The sequence below is a fragment of the Eucyclogobius newberryi genome, unplaced genomic scaffold (assembly GCF_026437365.1).
Source record: "Eucyclogobius newberryi isolate DKJ021-1_F unplaced genomic scaffold, fEucNew1.0.hap1 SCAF_19, whole genome shotgun sequence".
Lineage (NCBI taxonomy): Eukaryota > Metazoa > Chordata > Actinopteri > Gobiiformes > Gobiidae > Eucyclogobius > Eucyclogobius newberryi.
In genome coordinates, this window is record NW_027315823.1 from 7,294,615 (window position 1) to 7,316,826 (window position 22,212).

A 22,212-nucleotide genomic window follows, 5' to 3' on the forward strand; every position below is an offset into this window, starting at 1 on the left:
TGAGCAGGAAGTCAACTGACCCTTTGTTCATCTTGTGTATCGTTGTTTCATTTACTAGAAAAATAATAAAGTATTCATGAATCCAAGCTCAATATTGCAAACAAAACACAAAATCACTGCAGGACGTTTAATCATAAAAACCTTTATTCACAAAGGAAATCACAGCATTTTTTTCACACCCACAAGCTTCAAACTACAGAAGAGTGTGGCAAATGTAGCTAAAACTAAACATTTTACAACAATTTACATGAAACAAGTGGTGCACAATCTTGTAATATGAGACGCAATGTCAACACGTTACACAAAAGTCATTTCAATCAATCTAACACGACAAAGTAAAAAACAATCAAATCTGTTTAATAATATGTTTTGGAGCAGCATCGAAACCAGCGAAATATGAGTAAAGAATTGTAAAGTATTAAACAAATCCATAATTATGAATGATTTAATTTGACCCAATCTCACGCCCTGCAGTAAAAGAAAAGGAAATTAAATCAATTACTATTAATGTCAAAGATCACTACATAACTATAGCACTTTCCACCTAATTTGTATCTATTTTCATTTATTTATTTATTGCATTTTTGCCGTTTCTTGTTTGTAACTGCCACTGAAGCCGTGCTTTTCACACTCTGAAGCATTACAGCGAAAGATTCATCTGCAATGTTTAATGCCACACATAATACCGTCGAGCCGCAGAGGAAGCAAACGTGTAAAACTGCTTAAAAAATACATTTAAAAAAGGTCTGAAATGGAGACTTGACGGCGAAGAGGACTCTACCACACATACGGGTCACACAGCTCGCTGAAGAAGAGACAAAGATTCACATATGAGGCAAAACAGAGCTAATTTTGGAGCTTTTAATCAGGTCGTGACATTGTTCCCTCATTAATAACATACCTGGAGTCGTATTTAGCCTTTGTTTACATCCCGATTACGAGCTTTGATATCTCCCGTGCCATTTTTAAGTCCATAAATGACTCGTTCTGAGTATTTCGCTCTCAAATTGCACTCGTTACAACTTCCCGATGGCGTTTCCCCCCCTTTTCTATCCCCTCTATGGCCAGTAGATGGAGCAGCCTTGATGTAAGAACACTTTACTGGTAATCGCGTGTGGTTTTTACATTATTTTAAGTTCTAAAACGTGACATGTCAAAGCAAAGTTTCTCAAGAGCATGTTTAGACCAAAACTACACAAAAAAATATTTGTCCTTTAATGTAGAGGTTTTTTTTTAGGAGAGATGACTCGCGGGAGACTCACCTCTGGGGGGCGTCAGTGAGTTTAGGAGCCATCAGATTGTCTTTAGCAGATTCATACAGCTCCTCCTCCTCCTGAAGAAGAGTCGAGGCAAAACAAAAGACAAAAGACAGCGTGAAAATGTAAATATGAGTTTTTAAAAGTGCACAATGTCACGTTTCTGCTCCAGGGTGCGCTGCTTACTCCTCTCCACGCTATTGTATCGCCATGGAGACAAGCAGACGAGCTACACGGTCCAGATCTGCGGGGAGGCGAGCCTGTTCTAAGTAAGAATGCACGACTGTAAGCGGTGGAAATGTTAAATGCCAAAGAAGAGACGGAGGCAAACAGAGAGTGGAAGCACCAGAAAAGTGACACAGTGCGGCTTTAAATGAAAAAAAAAAAGCATGTCTTTGTCAGTATTAAGAATAAAAACAAACACGGCAAAACAAACCAAGACCAGAGAGAGAAGAGTAGACCGGACTCTAAAGCAGTAGCACATCCAACGAGAAAAATAAATGACGGCACAAATAAACCAAACCCGAGTTTATTTTCAAATAAAGTCGGAATGTAATTTTTTCCATTTTGTCGTTGCGGTACTTAATTGTCGGTGCAATTTGTGTCATATTTTTGTGAGGGCTTCTTTTCTTTAACATTCAATTGCATTTTATTTTGTGTTTTTAATGACTTTCGATATAAATGTCCTGAAAATTTAAAAAACAATACTTTAATCACAGAATACTTGAACACATTTCCTCCCACACAATAACTTTTCTTCACAAGCTGAAACTCCACTGATGTGAAACTATATTAATATTTAAAAACTAAGTGGTGTGTACATTAGAGTAGCACAAGAACCTGTGCTACGCCCTCCGAGCTGTGGGGGCGCTGTTGCTCTGACGTTAACCCTCTGTTACTCACCCATGATTCTGACGAGAGCTGAGGCGGGTCTGTGTCCGTGGAGACCGAGCACAGGGAGGAGGAGGAGGGAGGGTCTTCGTCATCAGAGGCTAGAACAGCAGAAACAGTGGTTTGTGATCGTGCTAACCACTCTGCCGATGTGTATGCAGATGGAGGCGGAGTCAGGGATATCGAAAGGTGACGATTTTTCATGATTCTCAATTATTTCTGAGGCTAAACGCGTCACTGTTTCTCAAGTTTGTGACCGGCTTTATGAAATTTAACATTCTGAAAGACAAAATAAAGTCAAATTTGACCAAAACAGCCAGATATAAAACGTTATTTACAATTAGATCCATTTTTTGGACGATAGATTGAACTAAAAAGACCATTGCATTTAAAATTGTCACAATCAATATGTTTTGGTTCTTACGATTATATTGTGACCTGAATAAGCACGATTATCTATTAACTGAATAATCTTGACATCCCTTGGTGGAACATATATATATATTTTTAAAGGATAATATAGCAATTTGTTGCATTGGAGATATGCAAAATTATGCAAAATCTCTGGTACATCGTTTATAATTAAAACTGTAAAAAAATCCTTCAAAGAGAGCGGTCCAAAACAAGGCTATAAGGTGATATTTCTGCACTTTTTGGGTTTATTTATTTGTTTTTATACTTTAATTGAACTGCAACAAAGATTTTTTTAAAAAGTGATTAATTAGAACAAATCTTGTTATTATTTTATTATTATTATTCATTTATTTATTATTCTATTATTTTTATTTTTATATTTTTTGTGTATTTTTGTTTGTGTATTTTTGTTTGTGTATTTTTGTTTGTGTATTTTTATTTATTTATTCATTCAAAACATTTTTTTTATAATTATTATAGTATTTTTCAGGTTCATGTGTTTGTGTATATTTACAGTAGGTTGACTTTGTGCAGAGATCATCTTCCTCTTCCTGCTTCACTGACGACGTCTAATGCCAAAAATACAAAACAAATGGCACAAAAAACACACCTGGTTTAGTCCAAAAAGTTCAGTTAAATGACGTGTAAAACCATAAATAATTAGATATTAATAAACGACAAACAATAATGTGTAAATGATGAACTGTGAACTAAGCTTTTGTCAAATTCCACTTTCCTTGGGTTTCAGGATGAGGATGAATTGGGACCGTTGCCATAGCGATTGGCAATTTATAACTAAATATTGTCTCTTTTCAATGGGGAAAAGTCCACAAAAGTTTGGCATGAAAAAGAAAGCTGAAACCCATGAATATTAACTTGGTACGCCGCCGGAATGTTCCACAGTATGACTTTAAAGCGCCCCCTACAGGTCGGACCACTCACTGAACTATAACGCAGCTAAGATTAATATATTTGAAATTGTGCTAAAAAAATTAAACATTTGATCTCAGAATAGCCATTTTTTTAGGTTCAGAATTTTACTTCCTGGTTGTAATTGATGACATCACAGTAGGAAATTACCCAGCAAACACTGGGCCAAAACTCAGTCCCAGTCTCAAAAAAAAAAAAAAAAAAATTTTTTACGCATAGAAATGCATAGTTTCCCTGGTGTGATGTCACTTCCTGTCATTTTCTATTTTTCAACGTTTTCTCCACAAATACCTGCTCGATTGGTGTAAAACTATCATTTATCATTTTAAGTACAACAGGTACAAATACACCAAATAGAGTCATAAAAACCTGTCATACACACTTTAAACTTATCTCCATGGCAACATCGCAATAGTAAAATTACAAAATGCGCTTTTAATTATTTGACATGTTAAAGGGGACATATATATTAGGTCAAAATGAGCTTTTCGCCTCGTTACGACAGTGTTTCCACATCATTAGTTTCCTCAAAGTATCCTGCACGTTTGAGAGTTCATGCTGTTGTGTCTCGAGTGCTCTCCCGTTTTCACCCACCCCATATCCCCGCCCACATCCCTGTCTCTGTTAAAACACGATTCTTTTCAAACTGAAGCCTCTGAGTGACACGTGTCTGGTTTCCCACATGTCACGTCGCCACTTTTCAACAATAAAAATGCGTAGATGACGATGCGCCGCTTGTTACGGCGAAATGTCACTGTGAAGAGGCGGGGCTTGACAGTTCTGCCATTTTCAACATGTTTAAATAGACCTGTATCGATTCACAAGCCATTTTGGGTTAATATTGCGGTTTACAACGAACAAAATTTAACGCAAGGATCTATAGGGAAGCTCAATACAAAGAGCCCCCAAAAAAGCACAATTAATGACGTCTCCTTTAAATATACTGTGTATTTTCTGTAAATATTATAAATACAAAGGCGTTTAGAGCAAGTCTCTGAGGGTGAATCTTACCTGTGGCTCTTGGGCTCCACTCTCACTCTTTCTCTGAACAGACTTCAGCTCCTGCAGCTCCCTCTGCTGGGCCTTAAAGGAACAGCAGCATCCGTTCATTGACACAGAACTTTAAACTTAAGCATTTTTATAAGATAAGATATTCCTTTATTGTCCCACATGGGGAAATTTCATAATTTAATACATTATTATGTAAGAGATAAAAAATACATTAGGTGTAGGTTGTTTAAGTCACATCTAATCAATATAACATTTTAGTGTTACAATGTCTGAAAATAAATGATTATTCACAACTGCTGAGATAGGCCCAAACGACTTTTCTTGTTGTTTTATTCCTCAATTTTGTGACGGAATCAAACTTCTCAACGACAATAACTGATAAAGCCAGATAAAAGAAGTACTTAACATTTAGGTGGATTTTTAAAAATGACTAAATTTTGCCTCTAAAATTGTCAAATATTTAGTTTTTTTGACCTGAAAAATCCCAATTTTCTATTAGAAAAAAAAATACATATATAAGTCGCACTGGAGTATAAGTCGCATCTCATCAATAGAGCCTTGAGCGCCCTCTTGTGGTTGTCATGTGAAATGTAGTTGCCAGTGTAATAAAAGTGCAACATAAAGTCCGGAAAACACGGTAAAGGTTTTTTTTTAGTCTAGTGGGCTGTTTAAATTGAAGTTACCGTATTTTCCAGACTCTAAGTGGCACCTTTTTTCATAGTTTTGCCCGGGGTGCGACTTATACTTATATTTATACTTATATAAACTTATACTCCGGAGCGACTTATATGTGATATTATTTGTCATTTTCACACTTGCAACTGCATTTCATACTCCAGTGCAACTTATTTATGTTTTTTTCTTCTCTATTATGCATTTTTTTGGCCGGTACGACTTATAGTCCAGAAAATACGGTCATCTGCGGTGCTCTGTTATTCCTCTTCAGCGCACTTCCTGTCGCTCTCGTGCCTCCGGTTACAGACCAGTGTTGACTGACTGTTCAGAGAAAAGCATCTATTTGTGTTTGCGAGTGATGAAACTTTGGCCTCGTTTCCACTCGTTCAAAATGAAACGTGAGAAGCTGTTTTTCCATCGACTTTCATATTTATAGAAGGAGACGTAGCGATTGGTCAATATGTTTTTATCTGGTATTAGCGTTTGACTCAGATGACAGTTTGTCTCATGGGGTCATCGCTCCTTCTGGTGTTGTTTGTTCTGTATTTGATTATGTTTTTGTCACGGCGCATTTAAAAACAACTTGGATTAAGAGCTATGAGTTCAGAATAAGATATAAAGCAGGTGTCACTACGGGGTGCGATAAAGTTGGTTGACCATGACTATGGATAATTTAGTGTTATCTTTTAAAACCTAAACACAGACAAGACTGAAATCATCGTCTTTGACGATGATTTCAAGAGAATCTAAAAAACATTGACAAAATCAAAAATATAGTGTCTAAACCAGACTTGAAGAGATTTATCCATGCGTTTGTCTCCAGTAGATTAGACTGTAACGGCCTCCTGCTGGTGCCAGAGTCAGGACTAAACATGGACCGGCCTCCTGCTGGTGCCAGAGTCAGGACTAAACATGGACCGGCCTCCTGCTGGTGCCAGAGTCAGGACTAAACATGGACCGGCCTCCTGCTGGTGCCAGAGTCAGGACTAAACATGGACCGGCCTCCTGCTGGTGCCAGAGTCAGGACTAAACATGGACCTGCCTCCTGCTGGTGCCAGAGTCAGGACTAAACATAGATAATAGAATATACTGACTCTGATGTGGTCGCGCTCCTTCTCCAGCCGCTCGCGCTCCGCCCGCTCGTCCTGGAGCCACTCTTCTTTCCGGCGCAGCTCAGCGTGCAGCTCTTCCAGCTTGTTCTTATCGCTCTAAGACAAACACAGGCATTAGTACTCGAGTAGTTGTACACACACATAATCAGCTGAGCTCTGGCCAATCAGAGCCGGCGATGCTGTTATGTGGGTCTTTGGGTACGGAAAGGTGCAGGAAATATCGACGATTGGCTAATCTCATGGTTTAAAGTCTTTTCAACGCACGACAATGACGCGTTTCAAGCTGGCGTGAACAAATAATTCACCTTTTGTTTATTTGCGGCGACAGAAAAGACGTTGAACTTTGAGTCAGTTTTTGTTTCAGTAATGACACAGATATGAACCATAAACCACTGAATCCTGCTCCAGCTCCACTTTGAACAATAGAAGTTCTAAAATGTTGTGATGTTACGTGAACCTACTCTGAATACCACCAAAAGAAGGAGTATTTGTACCAGAATACAGTTACTCTAAATATTCAGGAAGTGGTCTTACTCTCCGAGCGCTTGCGTGTGCGATGTACGCTTGACCTCTGACCTCTGCAGCCTGCCTGAAGCTCTCCCTCTCTAGAGCCCAGTCCGCCCGCTCCTCCCTCTGCTGCAGCTGGTCCTGGGACAGTTGCAGGCTCAGCTGCGCCCCCTGGAGGCGCGACTGCTGCAGCTCGGTGTGGAGCTGGCTGTGGCGGGACGTCATCTGCCTCAGGTCCCGCCTCAGGGCCTGCGCCAGGAGCTCGGAGGAGTCCAGCCGGTCCTGCAGGCCCCGCACCTCCTGCGACAGGCTCTCGTGCTCCGCCTGGGCCAAAGGAGGGGCGGAACGAGGAGGCAAATGAGGAGTCACATGAGGAGGCAAACGAGGAGGCAAACGAGGAGGCAAACGAGGAGGCAAACAAGGAGCAAAACGAGGAGACAAATGAGGAGTGAAAGAAGGAGTCAAATGAAGAGTCACATGAGGAGTCCAAAGAGGAGCGAAATGAGGAGTCAAATGAGGAGTCAAAGAAGGAGTCAAATGAGGAGTCAAACGAGGAGACAAATGAGGAGCCAAATGAGGAGTTACACGAGGAGCCAAACGAGGAGACAAATGAGGAGTCAAACGAGGAGACAAATGAGGTGTCACATGAGGAGCCAAACGAGGAGTCACTTGAGGAGCCAAATGAGGAGCCAAACGAGGAGTCACATGAGGAGCCAAATGAGGAGCCAAACGAGGAAACAAATGAGGAGTCAAACGAGGAGCCAAACGAGGAGCCAAACGAGGAGTCAAACGAGGAGTCAAACGAGGAGACAAACGAGGAGACAAACGAGGAGCCAAACGGACAAAAGAAGATTCTCTCGTCTTAAATAAAAGCTAAATTTGATGAAAAACATTTGAAATAATCACTCACTTGCAGAGACTTTTTCTTCTCCTCCTCGTGTTTCATCTGACAAGTCATTTTCTGCACTCGCTCCCTCAGTCTGTCAAAACACAATTATATTCAATATATAAAAATATATGAGAGCAACTTTATTTTGATTTAATGTTTAGAGAGTCAAAAAAGTTGATTATTTGTGTAAATTCTACACAAACTTTGACTGGAATGAGTGTCCCTGGTGTGATGTCACTTCCTGTCATTTTTCTACAGATTTTTCCACATTTCTCCACAAATACGCGCTCGATTGGTGTAAAACTATAATTTATTAAATACACCAAATAAAGTTCAAATCTGAAAATTGTAAAAACCTGTCATAGGCACTTTAAATTAAAAAAATAAAATCATGATTGAGACAAACGAGGAGAAAACAACTTCTGTCAAAAAATAAAATAAAAATAAAAACATAGCAAGGGGAAAGATTTACGTGGCACAGTATTCACGTTGTATTCCCGTTGTATTCACGTTGTGTTCATGTTATATTCTCGTGTCGTACCTCTCCAGCTCGGCGTTGGCCTCTTCCTCTCGTCCTCGCGCCACCTTCTCGTCCTCCTCCAGCTCCTCGATCCTCCGCACACTCGCCGCTTTCTCAGACAGGAGTTTGCTCAGTTCACTGCTCAGATTCTCCTGGTTGTACTTCACGTCCTTAACGACACAGCACACGCTTATTATGAGTCATGCAACGACTGATCCTCATCATCGTTATCTGGATTGAACAGACCCTGAAGATCTTTTATAACGTGGACACCTGCGTATGTAAATCTAAAAACGGTTTCTGATTCTAACCGTATTTTCCGGACTATAAGACGCACCTTTTTTCATAGTTTTGGTTGGGGTGCGACTTGTACTCCAGAGCGACTTATATGTGATATTATTTGTTATTTTCACACTGACAACCACAAGAGGGCGCTCTAGGCTCTAAGCGACGCAGAAGAAGAATCTGCACTTCCTCTTCCTCTGGAGTTTGTGGAGTTGTTTAGAAGTGACACAGAGGAAGAAGAATTCAATGGATTTAGTGATTTGGGGTAAAACTGATGCTTTGGTAAACTTGTTAGCATGTTCTTTATGCTATAGTTATCTGAATAACTGTTCATATGTTACGTTAACATACCAGACACTTACCACAGTTCTGTCTGTGCGTCATGTAGCTGAAGGTGTTAGCGTTAGCATACGGACACCTATTCACCATGTTCTCTCATCTGTTATTATTTTAAATTGCATTTCAAGATGAAATGTCGGTTCTTGGTCTTGGTTTTTTCTTCTTTATTATGCATTTTTTTTGGCTGGTGCGACTTATACTCCAGTGCGACTTATATATGTGTTTTTTCTCCTCTATTGTGCGTTTTTTTGGCTAGTGCGACTTATACTCCGGAAAATACGGTACGCGCTTTCATTAGCTTGTACCGCGGCGTGCTAGCTTTCGTTTATTTCCCCATGGTGACGCTTCTGCTGCCAGTAGATGGAGCTCACAAGCCTCACAGACACAAAGCGATGCATGTTTTAAGTTCTAAAACGTGTGACGCCGACGCTGAGGCCCTCGACGGCGCATTCAGAGTCCAATGGCGGCGTAAACAAAGCGGAATTGCGTGACGAGGATCTCCCGCACCTGATGTTTGCCCTCCATCCTCTTCAGCGTGTTCGTGTGCTGCGCGATGGTCTCCCGCAGCTCGGACAACTCCCTCTTCAGGACCTCCCTCTCCCTCTGCCACGCCCGCTCGCTCCGCTGGACGCGCTCTCGCTCCGCCTCCAGCTCGCGCCTCGCCTCGTCCAGCGTCCCCTGCAGAGCGCCCTGGCATTTCAGGCTCTCGTCCAGACACTTCTGCATCGCCGCAACGCAAGAGAAAAGGAGGTTTGGTGTTTGGTAGTTTAAGTTTAGACCAATCACGCGGCTGTTGGTTACAGGAAGTGACGTCACACCAGGGGTACTCGTTCCATCCAAAGTTTAAGCATACTTTACACAAAAGAAACCACTTTTTTGACCCTTTAAACATGAATTAAAATGAGTGTGACATTAGATCAGTTTTGGCCCATTGGTTGCTGGGTAATTTCCTACTGTGATGTCATAAATTAAAAGCAGAAAGATTTGTAAACCTAGACATGTTGCTGTTCTGGGATAAAATGTTTAGACTTTTTTGCAAAATGTAAGAATGTAACTATCTTAATCTAAATATAACTGGCATTTTAGCTCATTGAATGTTCCACCCTGACACGGGACCTTTAATTTAAAGGGTTTATTCAACCTTTCAAAGTGTGACTCTGCAATTTTACCAGGTTTGTACAGGATTTCACACAATTACAAATAAACTGATAAATAGTGTATTTATTTAAATGGCAGAAAAAGCTCATCATTCACTCTTGAAATATCTCGCTCTTTTCTTCTCCTTTCTGCTGTAACTGCAATGGTTGATGAAGAAAAACCATCGACCGATTAATCGCATAAACCACTAAAGGTCTCCAGTTGTTATTGGTGATGTCCGGTGCAGAATATGTGGGACGTGAGCACAAAAGTGTGTCTGAGGTGAAACTCCACGTCAATGCGCTGCAGTGCGAAACCGTGAATGCTCGCAGCTCTTGTTTTAGCCTCATTTAAACTGTTTTCGGTGTGGCAGAAGCTGGAGTTCTTTTCCCACTCTACCGGAGTGTCAGAGGGCCTTTTATTTGGACTTTTTGCTACGAGTGACGGGAATAATTGTGAGCAGTCAATTAATGACATAAACTTGACCATATTTTGAGCATTATTATATCTAAATGTTTAGCACTTTATTTGTAGATATTCTCTACCTTTTTTGGTTGGAACAAATCAAATGTGCAATATAATGATAATGATAATAATAATAATAATAATAATAATAATAATAATAATAATAATAATAATTATTATTATTATTATTATTATTATTATAATAACAACCATAATAACAATAATAAATATAATAATTTAAATAAATAAATAATAATAATTTAAAATAATACATTAATAATAATAATAATAATAATAATAATAATAACCATAATAATAATAATAATAATAATACATGTAATTTGTAGCTCTAGCCATGTATTTTCGCAGCTTTTTCCTTAAAAAAACTAAAAAAAAAACTAGCAGAGCTCCATTTATCACCGTCTCATAATAGTTTTTCTTTTATTCATCATTCATGAATTACGACTTGTATTTTTCCCTCTAGTTTAGCACTATAAACAAAGACACAACGACACGCAGAGACCTTTTTAATCCTGTTCTAATCCTGGTTTAGTTCCTGGTTTAGTTCCTGGTTTAGTTCCTGGTTTAGTTCCAGTCCCAGTGTTGATGCAGTGTTTGTCATTATTCACACACTCATTTGAACACGTTCAGACCTGCAGCAGCGTCGCCCTGGAGACCACCACCATCAGCTCCTCCTCCTCCTCCCGCTCGTCATCTCGCTCGTCGTCTTGCTCCTCTCTCACGGCCTCCAGCTCCTCCAGAGGTTTGGGCGAGCAGAAGTTGAAGGTGCGACTCCGCCCGCACACCTGCCCGCTCTGGTCCACGTACACAAACTCGTACTGCGCGGGGCCCGGGCGTGGCAGGTAGAACGCTGTGACACAACATCACTTTGTCATTATTTATTATTGGTTTTCCCTCATTATTGACGAACTCAGAGCTGTTTTTGTTTTTTTCATGCATGTTTGAGTCGTCCTGTTTAGTCTCGCATTTAAGGACAGAAATGTTTTGTTTGAGAGTGAATTATTGACTCTCACAAAAAGATGAATTAAAACAGTTTAAATTGTTGGAGTGAACGGTAAATCCGAAGTGTTTCTGACCGTGGAAGAGCGCGCAGCAGTCCACACTGGATCCATGGCTGTAGCTCTCAGGCAGATTGACCCAGGTGTAGGTGTGATAGTCCTTTAGGCACGTCCAGCCGACCTGAGGGACAAGAACACTTAAAGATCTGACCTGAGACCCGAGACCTGACCTGAGACCTGAGATCTGACCAGAGTCTTGACCCAAGACCTGACCCGAGACCCGAGACCTGACCTGAGACCTGAGATCTGACCAGAGTCTTGACCCAAGACCTGACCTGAGACCCGAGACCTGACCTGAGACCTGAGATCTGACCAGAGTCTTGACCCGAGACCTGACCTGAGACCTGAGATCTGACCAGAGTCTTGACCCAAGACCTGACCTGAGACCCGAGACCTGACCTGAGACCTGAGATCTGACCAGAGTCTTGACCCAAGACCTGACCTGAGACCCGAGACCTGACTTGAGACCTGAGATCTGACCAGAGTCTTGACCCGAGACCTGACCTGGCCTGAGACCTGACCTGAGACCTGACCTGAAACCTGACCTGAGACCCGAGACCCGACCTGACCCGAGACCTGACCCGAGACCTGACCTGGCCTGAGACCTGACCTGAGACCTGACCTGAAACCTGACCTGAGACCCGAGACCCGACCTGACCCGAGACCTGACCCGAGACCTGACCTGGCCTGAGACCTGACCTGAGACCTGACCTGAAACCTGACCTGAGACCCGAGACCCGACCTGACCCGAGACCTGACCTGAGACAGACCTGACCTGACATATAAATTCAAAGTATAAATGTATAAAACTGAAATCTGAACCACTTTTTGAAACCACATTTTAAATTAAGTTTGTCTTTCTTCATTCTTTCTGTGACAGACTCACTGATCAGACACTGTTAAAGTCCTATTCTGGAACATTCTAGGCAAACATCTCCATGGAGACAGGCAGGCCAAAGTACGAGTCAGGTCTGTGGAGAGGCAAGCCCACTCCCGGTCAGAACGCCTGCCTTTCAAGCATGTCGAGCCACAACAACAGTACTCGTAAATGTATATATTATGTGTATATTTGTATTACGGTCTGACATGTTACAGAGTGAAGCTTTAAACGGCGAGAGCGTCTTTAATGTTGAGTTTGAACCTTGAAGATGCCGATCCAGTCGCGGGCGCTCCAGCGCCGCTCGGGGCTCAGGCTCAGGTGGCACTCCACCCGCGTCTGAGGGAAGTAAAACTGCCCCACGTTTCTGAACTGGGCCGCGGCGGGGCGCTCCGGCGCGTCCATGGTAACCGTGAGCTGGACGCGGCTAGAGAAGAAAACAACAACAACATCGTCATCATCAGCAGCAGCAGCAGCAGCAGCAGCCGGCCGGCTCACGTGTCAGCGCGAGGCTGTCAGCTGAGGAAACGAGACCCTCTGGAATGCAGCGTGGGCAATGAAGATGGCACAAGAGCCCAGAGAGTTTGTGTTCAGACTATGTTTAAGTCTGAAAAGCCCATTCATAACTACACAACAACACAACATAACTAATGATAATATAACAGTATAACTATCATTCAGCTTCTCGCTCTAAAAAGAAAAACTGTGTCATAAAAAACAATCTCAAAAGCTTTAACGTGAGAAATAATGACAAAATGAGCTGATTATTTAAAGAAATTAAAAAGCATGTTTATAGCTCAAGTCACATTTATGTTTAAAACGGTTTGAAAATCCAGATTTTTTTAGTTTTAATTGACTGTAATTAAACAAATAAATACAGTATTTGTTCATGTTGATATGCATAAACCACAAGGGACTTTAATATACAGCTGTCTAACACAAATTATGTGTAACTTTATTTAAAACAAATTCAGATTCAGATTCAGATTCAGACTAAACCTGGTTAGTGCTGGTTCCTGGTCTGGTCAATACTGGTTCCTGGTCAGTGCCGGTTCCTGGTCAGTACTGGTTCCTGGTCAGTACTGGTTCCTGGTCAGTGCTGGTTCCTGGTCAGTGCTGGTTCCTGGTCTGGTCAATACTGGTTCCTGGTCAGTGCCGGTTCCTGGTCAGTACTGGTTCCTGGTCAGTACTGGTTCCTGGTCAGTGCTGGTTCCTGGACAGTACTGGTCCCTGGTCAGTGCTGGTTCCTGGTCAGTGCTGGTTCCTGGTCAGTACTGGTTCCTGGTCAGTGCTGGTTCCTGGTCAGTACTGGTTCCTGGTCAGTGCTGGTTCCTGGACAGTACTGGTCCCTGGTCAGTGCTGGTTCCTGGTCAGTGCTGGTTCCTGGTCAGTACTGGTTCCTGGTCAGTGCTGGTTCCTGGTCAGTACTGGTTCCTGGTCAGTGCTGGTTCCTGGTCAGTACTGGTTCCTGGTCAGTGCTGGTTCCTGGTCAGTGCTAGTGATGACAGTGCGGTACAAATACTCTGGACCTCATGGAGCCCGGGGCGCATTTCACAACCCGCAAAGTTGCCCAACAAGAGCCCAAGGGGATTGTGGGAGATGCCGTTTAGAGACTGTTGCCATGACAACAAGAGGCAACCGGGGAGGCAACGCAGGTCAGAATGAGTGTCCCTGGTGTGGTGTCACTTCCTGTCAGTTTCTACACATTTTGCAAAGTTTTTCTACAAATACCTGCTCGATTGGTGTAAAACGTATCATTTATGTTTACAACAGGTATAAATACACAGAATAAAGTCATGAGCCTTTTAAAGGAGACGTATTATACTTTATTCTTTGTTCAGGTTCTTTGTTTTGAACAGTAAGTAGATCATCATTTCACTTTTTGTTCATTGAAACGTGCAATATTGACCCAAAACGACTTAATAGAAAAGAAACAGATCCAGTGACTTCCTGTTCAAAGCTGCAGAGCTGATTAGCCCCGCCTCTTAATTGTGATAAGCCGCGCCTCTTCATAAGCACTAAATCTGTCACTCAGTCTAAATTTTTTGACATTTTATTTCATTTATTTATATAATTTCTTCCAAAATTTAAAACATAAAACAAAAACAACAACAAACAAGACAACACAGAGAGAACAAATAAGGTAAAAATAAAAAATAAAGAATGGGTTGCATCCTAAGAAAAGAACGTTAACGTAGACAAAGTCCAAAATATAAGTCCCATTTAGTCCAACGTGTCCAAATGTGAAGAGTCTTAACTTACTACAGGAATGTGGGCGGGGCTAGGGGGCAGGTGAAAACGGGAATCAATCAAAACGCAACTAATGCCGAGGAAACACTGTTGTAAATCTCATTAAAGTTACATTCTCCTTAACGCGTGCCTCAAGTGTGTTTAGAAAATTAAATGTGCTAAAGTGTCCTTTATCTCCCCCTGCAGGCTCGGAAAAATACAGAATTTTAGCAAAACAAAAGCTCAGTGAGCAAAAATGAGGCAAAAAAAGCAAAGTCAAGTCAGCGCATGGGACGGAGGAAGACGAAATGCACGAAAATAACCTGAATTTAAACAATATTTCACAACGCCTCATTTGTCGCAATACAGTAATCCTGAATCTTGTTAATCTTGATAAACACTTCTCTAGACTTGCACCTTTATTTGTATCTATTATGAGCGCTGGAAGTGAATAATTCAACTCTCTACAGCTCAAATACGGTCATACTAATAAGAAATGACAAAATATAACCCACTAGTGCAAAGAAAAGGCATTCAGGGTCAATGTTGAGCTCTAAATAATATTGTTCCTTCTTCATTTTGTGAACGATGAGTCGATAGTCGTTATTGTCGTGTTCTGGTGCTTGTACGTGGTCCAGGTCTGACATTAATACACATAAATCTGGATGGAATAAAAGGAGTAACTGTAAAAAGACGACTGTAGACATCATTCCATATCCAAGTATCCTTAGATTTAATATAAAACAGGCACTTAAAAAATGAAGAGAAACGTTTTCGTACAGAACTCAAACAATAAAACATATTTTTTGATCCATGTCGATTTTTTCCCCATTACATTAACTGACAAAATAAAAACACACAATAATAAATATAGTAAATAAAACATAATTAAAACCCTGAGATAAAATCTTTTCACAGATGTTTGGTGTCGTCGTGGGAATGGTTTATATTGTACAGATTCAGTGACATATTATGCATTATTTGTGTTGTTATGTTCCTTTAAACAAGTACTTTTGCTTTGGCAGCTCATGTTTAAGAAAACACTAATGTAAGTATCAAGTATGCAGCAATTCTTCATCAAGATTTGTGTCAGCACTCCATCTACTGGCGGCAGAGGGTATTACCCCCCGACAATGGAAATAAACATCTTTCCGATTCGGAAAAGCTCAGAACGAGTCTGGTGATGATTTACGGACTCTGATGTCACAAACTGAGTGTTTTCTGAAGCTCAAAGTGAAGAGGACTCGCTGTAAACTGGAGTCACTAACACAAACGAACATGAACGACGCTAAATGCATCTCCAGCCATCATTTTTGACAAGGAAACGATGCGATGACACGGCTTAAAGCTACAAAAAAGGCCAATTTGACAGAAAGTGTGTCTTTAGCGTGTCCAAAACAGCATCCCTCACAAACACGACCGTCACGAGTCGGTCAGCAGCGACAGGACGCCCAGCTCGTCCAGCTTCTTGCGGGCCACGTCCTCCCAGCCCCTGTTCGCCGCCGGGTTCCGGGGCGACGGGTGCATGACGCCCTCCACCCGCACGTTCAGCCCGGCCGCGCCCAGAGCCCTCCGCGCCCTCTGCTCGGCCACGCGCCCCACGCCGATCACCATGGAGACGCCCAGCACCTGCACCGCCTGGCAGAGCGCCACGTCGCACTTGGCCAGCAGGGCGTCCCGCTCCGCCGGCTTCAGCTCGGGCGGCGTCAGGTTCTTGCCGCTGGGCGCCATGAACATCAGCGGGCAGAGGTTGTGGACGAAGCAGTGGCGGAAGAACAGCGTCGGGTCGGGGCAGAGTTTGCGGAAGAGCCCCCAGAAGCGGGCGCCGCTCACTTCGCTCTGGGTGCAGGACAGGCCCGTGATGCGGCGTTTCGGGTGCTCCTCAGCGGGGCGGCCCACCTCCCCCGAGACCTTCAGCCACTCCACCACCGACTTCACCTCGCCAAACGGGACCTGACCAGATGACCATTGCATAGTTACATAGATGCACCAGACACATACAATGAGCTAATCATTTCTCATTAGGGATATATATATATATATATATATATATATATATATATATATGATATATATGTATCCCCAATGATATATATATATATATATATTATACATATATTATATATATATATATATATATATATGTAGAATATATATATATTATACATATATATCATATGTATTATACATATATATATATATACATATATATATATATATATATTTTACCATAGGGCTGACACTAACAATTATTTTACCCATTAGTCTTGCGATTATTCTTTTGATTTATTACTTGTCTTTACTGCAAAAGGCCTGTGAATAGGAGATTATTACTAAATTTTACCCAGATTAAGCTAAAGTATCTGTGTCGTTTGTAAAATAAGTTCATACTCAAGAACACTAAATGTTCTAAATGTTTCTTGTGCTTTACCAGATAAGGATGATTTTATTACCAAATTATTCTGCACATATTTCAGATTCGACTAGATTAGTTGTGATTAATCTGTTAATTTGTTTCAGCCCTACTTTTCAAAAAAATATAAATATTTTTTTAATCAGCTTAAAGTCAGGGACACGTGTTTATCATAGTTTTACATCCAATAAATTGCAGTTTAAGAATACATTTTGAAGAATAAAATTACTTTAAAATTACAGGAAGTAGAGCCGAGTTCTATAACAGAATCCCTCTGTGATGTCATCAATATGCGACGTAGCATTGACAACGCAGAGATAATTTACACCTTTCTGAAAGTTTAAACCATCATTCAATCAAACACAGGTGTTATCAGGTCATTTTTATTGTGCAGTCATAACTGTTGTGTCATTTATATGGATTTTGGCTCTTGTTTACACTCTGGTTGCTAGGTAAGGAGGTAGGAAATGCGAAGGCGCGGCTTGCGGGGGTTGGTGATCTGCGTGTGAGCCCGTCGGTGGCTTTGTCTGCTATAGCTCCGTGGAAGTTTGTCCCGGCTCCTGTTGATGTTAGCTTGCATGGCAAGCTTAGAGGAGTCGCTGGGAGGGCACCGCAGTTTGCCGTTCAAGCGCTCATCGATAAGCACTCAGGTGATGTGTTTATTTATACCGACGGGTCTAGGGATCCTGAGAGTGGGCGTACTGGCGCCGCTTATTTTGTGCCTGACCTGGGGCTAGCGGTCAAGAAGAGGTTGACAGATTGCCTTTCTGTTTTCACGTCGGAACTTATAGCGATACGGTTGGCGTTGGAATGGGCAGAATCTGCTTTGCAGTGTTGCGGCATTGTGGTGGCCTCTGACAGCCTTTCTGCATTGCAAAGCATTAAATCTGGGAAATCGGATTGCAGACAGGATGTGTTGAATGGCATCTTCTGTCTGATGCTCTCCCTGTCCAGGAAGGATGTGAGGGTTTCCTTCATTTGGGTCCCTGCGCATGTGGGGGTGGATGGTAACGAAATGGCTGATGCACTGGCTAAACGTTCCCTTAGGCGGCCATCAATTGATGTGGCGGTTGAGTTAAGCAAATCTGAAATCAAGCCCGTTATCAAGAGTCATGTGGTCGGCCTTTGGCAGGAATTTTGGAGCCACTGTGTTACTGGACGGCATCTCTATCACATACAGGGTAGTGTGGGTCCTTGCGGGTCTATGGGCAGGAACGCGTGGGAGGAAAGGGCCTTCGCCCGCATGAGGATTGGCCATACTGGACTCAATTGGTCACTGAGTAGGATAGGCAAACACCCGACCGGTCTGTGTGGTCACTGTCGGGTGCCAGAGACTGTCGAGAATGTGCTGATTTGCTGTGAGGCTTATGATAGAGAAAGGGCCGGGTTGGCCTTGTGGTTTCGGAATAATGGGCGGGAGTTCAATCTGCGGAACGTTCTGGCGATCCAGTCACAGGGTTTGTGTCAGGCTGTGGTTGCTTACTTATGTAGCACAGGGCTGGGTAAACGTTTATAGAGGTGGGGGGTGTTGGAGACTGAGCCGAGGATGAGGAGCAAGAGGATGTTCTAACGCGCTTGGACTTCATGGGCCTAGAAACGCCAAAGTGATGGAAGAAGGACTTCTAAAGGATAAAACAACAAAGACGTCCCATGATCTCATGGGCTTTGTAAAACAACAAAGACGTCCCATGACCTCATGGGCTTTGTACTTCCAAAGCACCGAACGTCAAAGAGGGCGAGGAAGGTGAAGAAGAGTCTCCCTGGAATAAAGCCGGTTGGTCTCTGACACAACAACTATTCTAGTCACAAAAACACATCATGACCTCATGGGCTTTGTAACACCATGGGCAGGTGCTCGAACAGGTCATGGAGGTGAGGTTCTTGGGGGTCACCTTTGACGAGAGGCTTAGTTGGCGTCGGCACATTGATGAGGTCAGTGGTAAATGCAAAAGGGTGAATAACTTGCTTCGTTGTCTATCCGGCCAGGACTGGGGGGCCAGCAGAAGGTCGCTCCTGGGTATTTATCGGGCCGTCATGAGGGCGGCTATTGATTATGGCTGTATAGCCTACATGTCTGCGGCTGAGACTAACTTAAAGAAGCTTGATGTGGAGCAAGCCCAGGCCTTGCGCATCTGCTGTAGGGCTTTTAGGACCTCCCCTGTCTCGGCGCTGCAGGTTGAGTTGGGGGAATTGCCGTTACGGCTCCGGAGGCTAGAACTTCTGTTGGCTTACTGGGTGAATGTGCAAGGTCATACGAGCTCTCACCCGGTGAGGGACTTTCTCAGGGTTGATGGGGGGCAGAGTGAGGCTGGCGGTATGATTTTCAGCCAGGTAGGAAATGCGAAGGCGCGGCTTGCGGGGGTTGGTGATCTGCGTGTGAGCCCGTCGGTGGCTTTGTCTGCTATAGCTCCGTGGAAGTTTGTCCCGGCTCCTGTTGATGTTAGCTTGCATGGCAAGCTTAGAGGAGTCGCTGGGAGGGCACCGCAGTTTGCCGTTCAAGCGCTCATCGATAAGCACTCAGGTGATGTGTTTATTTATACCGACGGGTCTAGGGATCCTGAGAGTGGGCATACTGGCGCCGCTTATTTTGTGCCTGACCTGGGGCTAGCGGTCAAGAAGAGGTTGACAGATCGCCTTTCTGTTTTCACGTCGGAACTTATAGCGATACGGTTGGCGTTGGAATGGGCGGAATCTGCTTTGCAGTGTTGCGGCATTGTGGTGGCCTCTGACAGCCTTTCTGCATTGCAAAGCATTAAATCTGGGAAATCGGATTGCAGACAGGATGTGTTGAATGGCATCTTCTGTCTGATGCTCTCCCTGTCCAGGAAGGATGTGAGGGTTTCCTTCATTTGGGTCCCTGCGCATGTGGGGGTGGATGGTAACGAAATGGCTGATGCACTGGCTAAACGTTCCCTTCGGCGGCCATCAATTGATGTGGCGGTTGAGTTAAGCAAATCTGAAATCAAGCCTGTTATCAAGAGTCATGTGGTCGGCCTTTGGCAGGAATTTTGGAGCCACTGTGTTACTGGACGGCATCTCTATCACATACAGGGTAGTGTGGGTCCTTGCGGGTCTATGGGCAGGAACGCGTGGGAGGAAAGGGCCTTCGCCCGCATGAGGATTGGCCATACTGGACTCAATTGGTCACTAAGTAGGATAGGCAAACATCCGACCGGTCTGTGTGGTCACTGTCGGGTGCCAGAGACTGTCGAGCATGTGCTGATTTGCTGTGAGGCTTATGATAGGGAAAGGGCCGGGTTGGCCTTGTGGTTTCGGAATAATGGGCGGGAGTTCAATCTGCGGAACGTTCTGGCGATCCAGTCACAGGGTTTGTGTCAGGCTGTGGTTGCTTACTTATGTAGCACAGGGCTGGGTAAACGTTTATAGAGGTGGGGGGTGTTGGAGACTGAGCCGAGGATGAGGAGCAAGAGGATGTTCTAACGCGCTTGGACTTCATGGGCCTAGAAACGCCAAAGTGATGGAAGAAGGACTTCTAAAGGATAAAACGACAAAGACGTCCCATGACCTCATGGGCTTTGTAAAACAACAAAGACGTCCCATGATCTCATGGGCTTTGTACTTCCAAAGCACCGAACGTCAAAGAGGGCGAGGAAGGTGAAGAAGAGTCTCCCTGGAATAAAGCCGGTTGGTCTCTGACACAACAACTATTCTAGTCACAAAAACACATCATGACCTCATGGGCTTTGTAACGCCAAAGCGATGGGAGGAGTACTTTTACGGACTACGACAGAGTCTGAGGACTACGAAACGTCTGAGGAATAAAGTCTGGCGGTAATGCAACACTCGGATGCCAACCGCCATAAAACAACAACAACAACAACAACAACCAAAGCAATGGGAGGAGTACTTTTACGGACTACGACAGAGTCTGAGGACTACGAAACGTCTGAGGAATAAAGTCTGGCGGTAATGCAACACTCGGATGCCAACCGCCATAAAACAACAACAACAACAAAGTATTTTCTTAAGTCATTTGAGTTGGCGGTAATGCAACAATTGGATGCCAACCGCCATAAAACAACAACAACAACAACAACAAACCGCCTCTGGCAGTAATGCAACACTTGGATGCCAACCGCCATAAAACAACAACAACGACATAAAACGCCAAAGATGAAGCTGGCGAGGGAGAAGGCCAGCTGGAATAAAGTCTAAGGAATAAAGTCTGGCGGTAATGTAACACTTGGATACCAGCCGCCATAAAACACTATAGAGGAAGAAGAAAAGTCTGAGGAATAAAGTCATATCATGACCTCATGGGCTTTGTAACACCAAAGCAATGGAAGGAGTACTTTTACGGACTACGACAGTCTGAGGACTACGAAAAGTCTGAGGAATAAAGTCTGGCGGTAATGCAACACTCGGATGTCAACCACCATAAAACAACAACAACAACAACAACAACACTCTGGTTGCTAGGTAACGGCAGGGAATTACACTCTACCCATGTTATATTTGTGCTCCTGTCCAACCAAGAAGTACAATTATAAACTTTATAAAAACTGTCAAACTGGGGACAAACAGACAAAATGTTTAGTAAAATCGTATATATAAATGTGTTTGATCGTCATATGCACTTTAAACACAGAAAAGAGCATTATTTCCATCCTTTGTAAATATTTCTACACTGGAAATTCAAATGTATTTTTTGCTAGCAAGACTTTATCAAATCATGTGTGCATTCTTTAAATTCTGGTGAAAAACGTTACCAATGAATCAATAAATAATAATAGCACTTTTGGGCCCCTCACTGACCCCGGTCTGCGCCATGCCGAAGGGCCCGGGATTCATGCCCAGGAACAGCACGCTCTGCCCGGGCCTGCAGTAGGTCTCCACGAAGCGGCGGTGCGGGCTCCAGGCGTACTCCAGCGGGCTGTAGACGTACCGGACCGGCTCGGTGAACGTGAGGCCGCGTAGGTGCAGGTTCAGCTCCAGCTCGACCCGCAGGAACCGGGCGCAAACAGACTCGTCCGCGCCGTCTCCGCCCGGGCCCGGAGGCGGCGCGGACCCCCCGGACGTGTCGGCTCCGGGCCCGGGCTCAGACGGCGCGTCCGGGGGATGTTTGTGCTCTTCAGGCTCCGGTAAAAGCGCGATGTGATGAGCTCCAGCGCCATTAGACATATTTATAAACGAATAAACTGCGGATCAAATAGAAAGTAAGC

At 43.4% G+C, this 22,212-nt stretch overlaps 3 protein-coding genes across 5 annotated transcripts in view; all 3 read right to left on the bottom strand.

The window, feature by feature from the left end:
- znf740a (zinc finger protein 740a) overlaps positions 1 to 22,212 on the bottom strand; it is a 141,628-nt gene that overhangs the window by 98,197 nt on the left and 21,219 nt on the right. The gene's annotated exons all lie outside the window — the stretch shown is intronic.
- On the bottom strand, positions 27 to 13,903 carry LOC140365256 (calcium-binding and coiled-coil domain-containing protein 1-like). 3 transcript variants are annotated; one of them, XM_072451586.1, is made up of 14 exons: positions 13,387 to 13,903; positions 12,652 to 12,814; positions 11,529 to 11,631; positions 11,085 to 11,302; positions 9,337 to 9,549; positions 8,227 to 8,375; positions 7,707 to 7,776; positions 6,866 to 7,120; positions 6,272 to 6,385; positions 4,503 to 4,574; positions 3,076 to 3,130; positions 2,160 to 2,248; positions 1,263 to 1,333; positions 27 to 54 (listed from the first exon to the last, which is right to left on the bottom strand). In XM_072451586.1, exons 2-14 carry the CDS (start codon positions 12,790 to 12,792, stop codon positions 48 to 50), a joined length of 1,557 nt encoding a protein of 518 aa, XP_072307687.1. In that variant the 5' UTR covers positions 12,793 to 12,814; positions 13,387 to 13,903; the 3' UTR covers positions 27 to 47. The 3 variants fall into 3 exon arrangements, with proteins under 3 accessions (XP_072307687.1, XP_072307686.1, XP_072307688.1); XM_072451585.1 differs by lacking the exon at positions 27 to 54 and adding an exon at positions 127 to 805; XM_072451587.1 differs by lacking the exons at positions 27 to 54; positions 6,866 to 7,120 and adding an exon at positions 127 to 805.
- smug1 (single-strand-selective monofunctional uracil-DNA glycosylase 1) lies at positions 15,803 to 22,171 on the bottom strand. Its single transcript, XM_072452886.1, has 2 exons — positions 21,806 to 22,171; positions 15,803 to 16,569 (listed from the first exon to the last, which is right to left on the bottom strand). The coding sequence occupies exons 1-2, from the start codon at positions 22,169 to 22,171 to the stop codon at positions 16,039 to 16,041; spliced, it is 897 nt and encodes a 298-aa protein (XP_072308987.1). The 3' UTR covers positions 15,803 to 16,038.